Raw genomic sequence first — 8872 nt, 5'->3', positions numbered from 1 at the left:
CACAAGTATATGGGGGTCAGAGAGCAATGGCAAGTATCTTCCTCAGTTATCATCCGCGAGGCAGTCTCTTGCTAAACTCAGAGCCCACTGATTGGTCTGGACTAGCTAGCCAGTAAACCCTAGGGATTCTCCTATCTCTACCTTCCCAGCGGTGGGATTACAGACCTGTCACTGCTCCCAGCATCTCATGTGGTCACTGGAGATCTGAACTCAGGTCCTCGTGCTTGCCTGGCAAGCATTTGACCCAGCAAGCCATCTCCCCAGCCCCAAGGACCCAGGTCTTATGTACGGCTCCTATTGGTTGGGAACGCTGTAAGACGCAGCAGAGCTAGACTTTTACTGGGGACAAAAATACATTGTCCCTTCTTGACAGCCCTTAGTTTCTGATGATCTCAAGATGGAACTGCAGGTGAGTGGTAGTGATCTCGCAGTGACCCCGCAGGTGAGAACAGACCTGACAGTTGTGGTACTGCCAGTGGCACTGGATGAGGTGGATGGCGTCGAGCACCTGGCGGTACCGCCAGTGGACGCGCCACATGCGGATCAGAGACTGCAGCTTGACCACCGCCCTTGCTTTGCTTGAATAGTCGATCAGCACTGACCGGCGCTTCTTCTCCAGCACCGCCTTGAGCGTGCGCCGCCACCAGTTCTGAATGACCAAGGCAGTGAGGGCTGCACGCAGCAGGACCCGGCGCACCAGGGTGCCCCGCCACCAGGCCTGGATCTCAGTGGCTGCACTGATTTGTTTTCTTGAAGAATTTTTCTTCCTCGGAAATTTCTAGGCAGAGATAAAAGAGAACCACTCAGAGACCTCCCCGCCATGAACTCACCCTCCAAAGCAGCTAGCTGATGGGAGGAGAGGGACCGACTGTGGCTTTAGGGTCTTGAGGGGCTTCGGGTCATGGCAGAGGGGAAAGGATGGTAGAGCAGAGGCTGGGTATCGCATCTTGCCATAGCCACCAGCAGGAAGCAGCAAGAGTAAGCTGAGCTTCTAATGGGCAAGGGGAAGCCATAAGCCAGATCCCAGCAACACACCTTCTCCAGCAAGGCTCCACCTCCCAACAAACCAAGCATTCAAAGCACATGAGGCTATGTGATCCACTGCACATTCAGACTACCACAGGGGCCTGGCTTTTCTCCTAGCACCAGCCCTTCTTCAGAGTTCAGGGGAACTAGCAGGACACTGACCAGGAGCCAGAGATTTTATCTCTTTTCTGCCATTATTATTATTATTGTTATTATTATTATTTTGGTTTCTAAAGGAAGGGTCTCACTCTACCTCAGGCTGACCTGGAATTCACTATGGAGTCTCAGGGTGGCCTCAAACTCACAGCGATCCTCCTACCTCTACCTTCCTAGTGCTGGGATTAAAGGCATGCGCCGCCACGCACGGATTTTTCTGTCATTATTGACACGTCACCTTTCTTCCCCCATTCTCTCTCTCTCTCTCTCAACAGGGTCTCATGTATACCTGGATGGAGGACTCAAACCTGAGGCTATCTTTGAATTCAATATTCTACTGAAATTGACCTTGAACTCTGATCCTCCTTCCTCCATTTCCCAAGGGCTGGGTTCTCAGGTATGCACCATTCTACCAAGCTCGTGGTGTTCTCTGTTGGTTACCTCACTGGAGCCTAGATGAAAGGCAAACTGGAGTAACTGGAAGGGTGTGCTAAGGGCGTGAAGGGCTGTCAGTCACACTCCACTTCTTCAGGGCTCACTGGATTTGGGAGGCCTGCTCTTTGAAAGCGTTTGCTTATTTTATTTCTTTCTTTTTTTTTTTTTTTTTTTTTGAGGTAGGGTCTCACTCTAGCCCAGGCTGACCTGGAATTCACTATGTAGTCTCAGGGTGGCCTCGAGCTCATGGTGATCCTCCTACCTCCTCCTACCTCTGCCCTCTGAGTGTTGGGATGAAAAGCGTGGGCCACCACCATGCCGTCTTTTTTTTTTTTTTCTTCATTTTTTTGGTTTTTCGAGGTAGGGTCTCACTCTAGCTCAGGCTGACCTGGAATTCACTGTAATCTCAGGGTGACCTCAAACTCATGGCGATCCTCCTACCTCTGCCTCCTGAGTGCTGGGATTAAAGGTGGGCACCACCATATCCAGCCCAGCCTTTTTTCTTTTGGTTTTTTGAGGTAAGGTCTCACTCTAGCTCAGGCTGACCTGGAATTCACTATGGAGTCTCAGGGTGGCCTCGAACTCACGGTGATTCTCCTACCTCTGCCTCCCAAGTGCTGGGATTAAAGGCGTGCGCCACCACGCCCGGCATTTTTTTTTTTTTTAATTAAGTAGAAACTTTGTATGGACAACTCGTGTTGGTACCATTCCCCTGCTTCCTGCTCCCATTCCACTGAGGGCCCTGCTCAGTGGAGCTGTGGGTGTTCACCACGGCATTGTGGGCTATCAGTTATGAGAGCAGCACTCAGTCATGGGGGGGGGTGTGGGCATTGCCTGTTTTTTTTTTTCTTTCTTTTCCTCCTCCGAGGCAGGTTCTCACTCTAGCCCCGACTGGCCTGGAACTCACTTTGTAGTCCCAGGCTGACCCCAAACTTACGGTGATTCTCTTGAATGCTTGACTAAGAGCCCGGCTTCTTAATTTAGACTGCTCACATTCCTGCTTTTGGTCATATATATATATATATATATATATATATATATATGTATGTATATATATAATATATATTAAATATTTTGTTTTTATTTATTTGAGAGTGACAGAGAGAGAAAGAGGCAGAGAGAGAGAGAGAATGAACGCACCAGGGCCTCCAGCCACTGCAAATGAACTCCAGACGTGTGCACCCCCCCTGTGCATCTGGCTAACATGGGTCCTGGGGAATCGAGCCTTGAATCCAGGGTCCTTAGGCTTCACAGGCAAGTGCTTAACCACTAAGCCATCTCTCCAGTCCCCTATATATATATTTATTTTAATGATCAATGTACTTTAACAAGTCAATTTTCAGATATATTTGTCCACCTGTAAATTGTAGTCACGATATGCCCACGTGCAAGAAAAAAAGTATATGATTTAGAACGTAAGACAAGTGGAAGAATTTAGACTACTTCTGTGACAAGCTTACGGCTAAGAGACTATGCTGGTCTGCGTGTGACCTGGGTGCTATATGCTTGCTTGTTTGTTTGCTTTCAGCTTAACTAGAAACTTTATTGTATTAGACGAATCATGTGTTGGTCTCATTCCCCTCCTGTTTGCCCCCAATCCACTGAGGGCCCTGCTCAGTGGGCTTACTGGTGTTCACCATGGGGTTAGGAGTCGTGAGAGCAGCAGTCAGTCATTGTGTGTGTCGGGGGCGAAACCTCTAGATGTTCCTTCCACCCTCTGGCTTTACAATCTTTCTACCCTCCCCCCCCACTTCTTCTGCAATGGTCTCTGAGCCTTTAGCCTAATGGTTTGGGTTTTTTTTCATCAAGGTAGGGTCTCTCTCTAACTCAAGCTGACCTGGAATTCACTATGTAGTTTCAGGGCAGCCTTGAACTCACAGCGATCTTCTTACCTCTGCCTCCCAAGTGCTGAAATTAAAGGTGTGCACCACCATGCCCAGCTCTTTGATTTTATTTTTATTTTATTTTTTAAATTTATTTACAGTTTTTTCTTTTCTTTCTTTCTTTCTTTCTTTTTTTTGTTTTTTGTTTTTCGAGGTAGGATCTCACTGTAGCCAAGACTGACCTGGAATTCACTATGTAGTCTCAGGGTGGCCTCCAACTCATGGTGATCCACCTACCTCTGCCTCCCAAGTGCTGGGATTAAAGGCATGTGCCACCACGCCCAGCTTAATTTATTTACTTTGTTTGAGAGAGATAGAGGATGGTCATGCCAGGGCCTTCAGCTGCTGCAGACAAATTCCAGACATATGTGCCACCTTGTATACCTGGTTTTGTGGGTACTGGAGCATCAAACCTGGGTCCTTCGTACTTGTAGGCAAGTGCCTTAACTGCTAAGCCATCTCTCCAGCCCTATTTTAGTTTTTTTTTTTTTTTGAATATTATTTATTTATTTGTAAGCAAAGAGGTAGAGAATGGGCATGCCAGGGCTCCCAGACACTGCAAATGAGCCCCAGATGCATGTGCCACTTTGTGCCTCTGGCTTTATGTGGGTACTGGGGAATTGCAGGCAAGAGCTTCAACCATGGCTTAACCATCAATCCATCTCTCCATCTCTGTTTTTGTTTTAATTTTTTTAGCCTCATGCATTTTTTGAAAGGATTTCAATCCTTTTTTTTTTTTTTTTTTTTTTTTTTCCAGAGAGAGAGAGAGAGAGAATGAGAATGGGCACTCTTGCCCAGGGCCTCTTGCCATTGCAAACAAACTTCAGACACATGTGCCATTTTGTGCATCTGGATTTATGTGGGTTTTGGGGAATCCAACCCAGGCCAATTAGGCTTTGTACGTAAATACTTTTATATTTATTTATTTATTTATGAGAGAGCGAGTGAACGAGAATATGAGCGTGCCAGGGCCTCCAGCTGCGGCCGACTCCAGGTTCATGCGCCACCTGGTGCATCTGGCTTTACATGGGTCCTGGGGAATCGAACCTGGGTCCTTTGGCTTTTCAAGCAAGTGCTTTACCTGCTAAGCCATCGATCCAGCCCAGCAAGCACTTTTAATGGTGTGACATTTCCCCAGCCCCTGGCTTTTATTCTTTACAATTACCCTCTGTGACATAGTCACACCCTTTCCATGAGCCAAGGCTGAGGAGATGCGGGTGGGGGAGGAAAATAAGCCAGTAGTGAGCTGCTGGCCGGTGACATTCGAGGCAGAGCCCACCCCACACCACAGGGATACAGATGGGATTTCTCTTAACCATGTAGAATTGTACTCACAGGTTTAGACTTCTGTTTCTTCTTTTCAGGTACTTGATAGACCTCATCAACTAAGGGTGGGTAATCCTTCTGGGCCTGTCCTCAGAATTAAATGAAAAACACATTTCTTAATTAAGACTGTGGTTTCTGTCTATGGCTCTCGGTACAGAGGCACCCATTGCTTTAACATGTCCGCTTTTCCCTAGACCTGTCCAGGAAAATTCCTGGGTGATCCCACCCACCCCCACCCTAACCTGCCTAGTAAAGTAGGCCATGTCTCTTACACAACAACTAACTCCCATGGCCTGTTTCTAGATGGTTCATTAGCTTGGATTTCTTTGCTTTCCAAGGCCTGGCATGAGTAATATGAGAGGGGAAAGCTATGAACTCACAACTGCATTATGACATCAGGATTGGGATTTCTGCTTCAGAATTGAGCCCAAGTCTGGAAAAAGCCCCATGGAAACATGCACCACCTGTCTGCTGCTCTCCGTCAAGAGGTGCCGGAGCTCACATGGGAGATAGGATAGTTGAATAGGATTCTACGCCGGGGCTCTCCTTCTGCGAAGTTAATCCACGGCCCCTTGTGATCAGCCTCATGGGAAGAACAGGAGGGATTACGGTGGTGTATTCCCACACAGCTCTCCACATAACATATCCTGTCTCGTCTTGATTAAGGGTTCAGACAACTAGATAAAGATAGCCCAGAGCTGGCTCAGCGATTAAGGAATTCGCCTGCAAAGCCTAAGGACCCTGATTTGATTCCCTAGTATCTACCCAGGTAAAGCCAGATGCACAAAGTACTGCATGTATCTGCAATGGGCAGAGGCTCTGGTACTCCCATATTCTCTCTCTCTCCTTGCAAATAAATAAAATATTTTTTAAAAAAAGATAGACCAGAACCATCTAGAAAGAGTAAAGTAAAGATAACTTAAATGGCCTAGAAAACAGTAATTTGGTGGTATGGAAAATACATTTCACAGGCCATTTTTTTTTTTTTTTTTTTTTTTTAGGTAGAGACTAACTCCAGTCCTGGCTGACCTGGAATTCACTACATAGTCTCAGGGTGGCCTTGAACTCACAGCGATCCTCCTACCTCTGCCTCTCGAGTGCTGGGATTAAAGGCGTCCACCACGCCCAGCTTTATTTACTTATTTTTATTTTAGAGAGAGCATGAGAGAGAGAAAGAATTGGTGTACCAGGGCCTCAGCCACTGAAATCAAACTCCAGATGCTTTTGCCACCTAGTGGGCATGTGTGACCTTACACTTGCCTCACCTTTGTGCATCTGGCTTACGTGGGATCTGGAGAGTCAAACATGGGTCCTGCCAGGCATGGTGGCACACACCTTTAATCCCAGCACTCACGAGGCAGAGGTAGGAGGATAGCTGTGAGTTCGAGGCCACTCTGAGACTATGTAGTGAATTTCAGGTCAGCCTGAGCTAGAGTGACACCGTACCTTAAAAAAAAAAAAAAGGTTCCTTAGGTTTCACAGGCAAGCTCTTTAGCTGCTAAGCCATCTCTCCAGCCCTTGAAGGCTATATTTTAACAAGACTAGCATGACTGGGAAATATTTCACAAACCTGGGAGAGCAAGAAAGAGCACAGGGTGGAATGAGAAAGGCAAGTTAACTGCAGGGAGAAAGTTAAACGAATGTAAGAAGATATGACAGTAACATTTGAGCACTAAGAGGAAATGACTCCCAAGCAATTTGCAAATTGCCAAAATTAACTGAAGAAAATGTGTAAAACTTGATAAATCAAGAAGGTCATTAGAGATCTACTATAAATAGGTATGGAGACCAGATAGAACCAATGGGAATTTTTTTTAAAAACTTAGAAATTCAGATAGTTCTGATGTGACCTGAATTATTCAAAGCTCTTCTAAGATTAAAATTTCCATCAAATGGGGCTGGAGAGATTGCTCAGTGGTTAAGGAGCTTGTCTGAGAAGACCAGGGACCTGGGTTCTAGTCCCTTGTGCTCACATAAAGCCAGCTGCTCGATGTGGTGCATGTGTCTAGAGTTTGTTTACAGTGGTTACAGGCCCTGGAGTGCCCATTCTTCTCTTTACATTTGCCTCTTTCTCTCTCTCTCTCAAATAAATAAAATATTTAAAATAAAAGATTTCCATCAAAAATTTCATGTGGGGGTGGCTGGAGAGACGACTCAGTGGCTAAAGGCACTTGCTTGCAAAGCCTGATAGCTGGGTTCATACAGGTTTGTTTTTTTTCTGGGTAAAAGAGATTTATTTTGGCTTACAGGCTTGAGGGTAAGCTCCGCGATGGCAGGGGAAAATGATGGCATGAGCAGAGGGTGGACATCACCCCCTGGCCAACAGAAGGTGGACCACAGCAACAGGAGGGTGTGCAAAACACTGGCATGGGGAAACTGGCTATAACACCCATAAGCCCGCCCCCAACAATACACTCCCTCCAGGAGGCATTAATTCCCCAATCTCCATCAGCTGGGAACCTAGCATTCAGAACACCTAAGTTTATGGGGGACACCTGAATCAAGCCACCACATTCCGCCCCTGGCCCCCATAAACTGATATCCATACATGATGTAAAATATGATGTATTCACCTAACTTTAAAAGTCCCATAGTTTTTATCAATTCCAATGATGTTCATACATCCCCATAATCTAAAAAAAATCTAAAAGATCTGGTGAGACAGAAATAGATGGGTGGGAGAGAGAGAGAGATTGAGAGAATGGGTGCACCAGGGCCTCCTGCCTCTGTTAATGAGCTGCAGATGCATGTACTGCTCTGGGCTCTCGTTTTACATGGAGAATCAAACTGAGCCTTCAGGCTTTTGCAAGCGAGCACTTTAAACCCCTGAGCAATCTCTCCTGCCCCCATAAGGTTTTATTTATTTATTTTTTGAGGTAGGGTTTTGCTCTAGCCCAGGCTGACCTGGAATTCACTATGGAGTCTCAGTCTGGCCTCGAACTCACTGTGATCCTCCTACCTCTGCCTCCTGAGTGCTGGGATTAAAGGTGTGCATTCCCACGCCTGGCTTTCCATAACATTTAAAAATGTAACCTAAAATGGTCTAATTAATTTTGGGGGGCTCGAACCCAGGGCCTGGTGAATGCTAAGTGGGTGCTGAGCTATACACCCAGCCCTAGGTCTTTTTGCAAAGTTATAATTACAGACCACCGAACTTACCATTTTTTTTTTTGTTCATTTTTATTTATTTATTTGAATGTGACAGAGAGAGAGAGAGAGAGAGAGAGAGAGAGAGAGAGAGAGAGAGAGAGAGAGAATGGGCACGCCAGGGCCTCCAGCCACTGCAAACGAACTCCAGATGCGTGCGCCCCCCTGTGCATCTGGCCAAGGTGGGTCCTGGGGAATCGGGCCTCGAACCAGGGTCCTTAGGCTTCACAGGCAAGCGCTTAACTGCTAAGCCATCTCTCCAGCCCCAAACTTACAATTTTAAACACCACACTGAGTGGTTTGTAGCATATTTACATTTTTTTTATGAGCTAGAGAGAATTGGTGTGCCAGGGCATCCGGCCACTGCAACTGGACTCCAGACACGTGTTTCCCCTTGTGCGCATGTGCCACCCTGCGTGCTTGCATCACTGTGTGTCTGGCTTACATGGGACCTGGAGAGTTGAGCACGAGTCCTTAGGCTTTAGAAGCCAGCACCTTAACCACTAAGCAATCTCTCTAGCCCTGTATTTGCAATTTTTTTTTTTTTTTTTGAGGTAGGGTCTCACTCTAGCCCAGGCTGACCTGGAATTCTCTATGTAGTCTTAGGCTGGCCTTGAACTCATGGTGATTCTCCTACCTCTGCCTCCCGAGTGCTGGGATTAAAGGCGTGCGCCACCATGTCTGGCCCCTATATTTGCAAATTTTAAGAGGTCATCCCAGATGTTTGTATTCACCAACTCTTGAGAATGTTATTGAGACGATCATAAAATTTGTAAGTTTTACAAAAGTGACAAAGGGAGTAAGACTATTGCTGAAAGCTTGTGTATAGATTTTTAGTCCTAAAAATGAGTTACGCATAATATCTCCAGCAACAACTGCATGATTAAGGTACATTTCCT

The 8872-nt window shown here is 46.3% G+C and overlaps 1 protein-coding gene across 1 annotated transcript; it reads right to left on the bottom strand.

Moving 5' to 3' along the window:
• Positions 1-376: 376 nt before the first annotated feature.
• On the bottom strand, positions 377-3631 carry Iqcf2 (IQ motif containing F2; the record flags this gene model as incomplete). Its single annotated transcript, XM_045136293.1, has 2 exons — positions 377-749; positions 3600-3631. Coding segments are annotated over 2 exons (405 nt in total), but the record flags the coding sequence as incomplete, so codon positions are not given.
• Positions 3632-8872: the final 5241 nt, after the last annotated feature.

This window comes from Jaculus jaculus, chromosome 17 (genome assembly GCF_020740685.1).
Source record: "Jaculus jaculus isolate mJacJac1 chromosome 17, mJacJac1.mat.Y.cur, whole genome shotgun sequence".
Taxonomy (NCBI): domain Eukaryota; kingdom Metazoa; phylum Chordata; class Mammalia; order Rodentia; family Dipodidae; genus Jaculus; species Jaculus jaculus.
The sequence above is the reverse complement of the archived record's forward strand: the minus strand, read 5'-3'. Positions and strand labels throughout refer to the sequence as shown.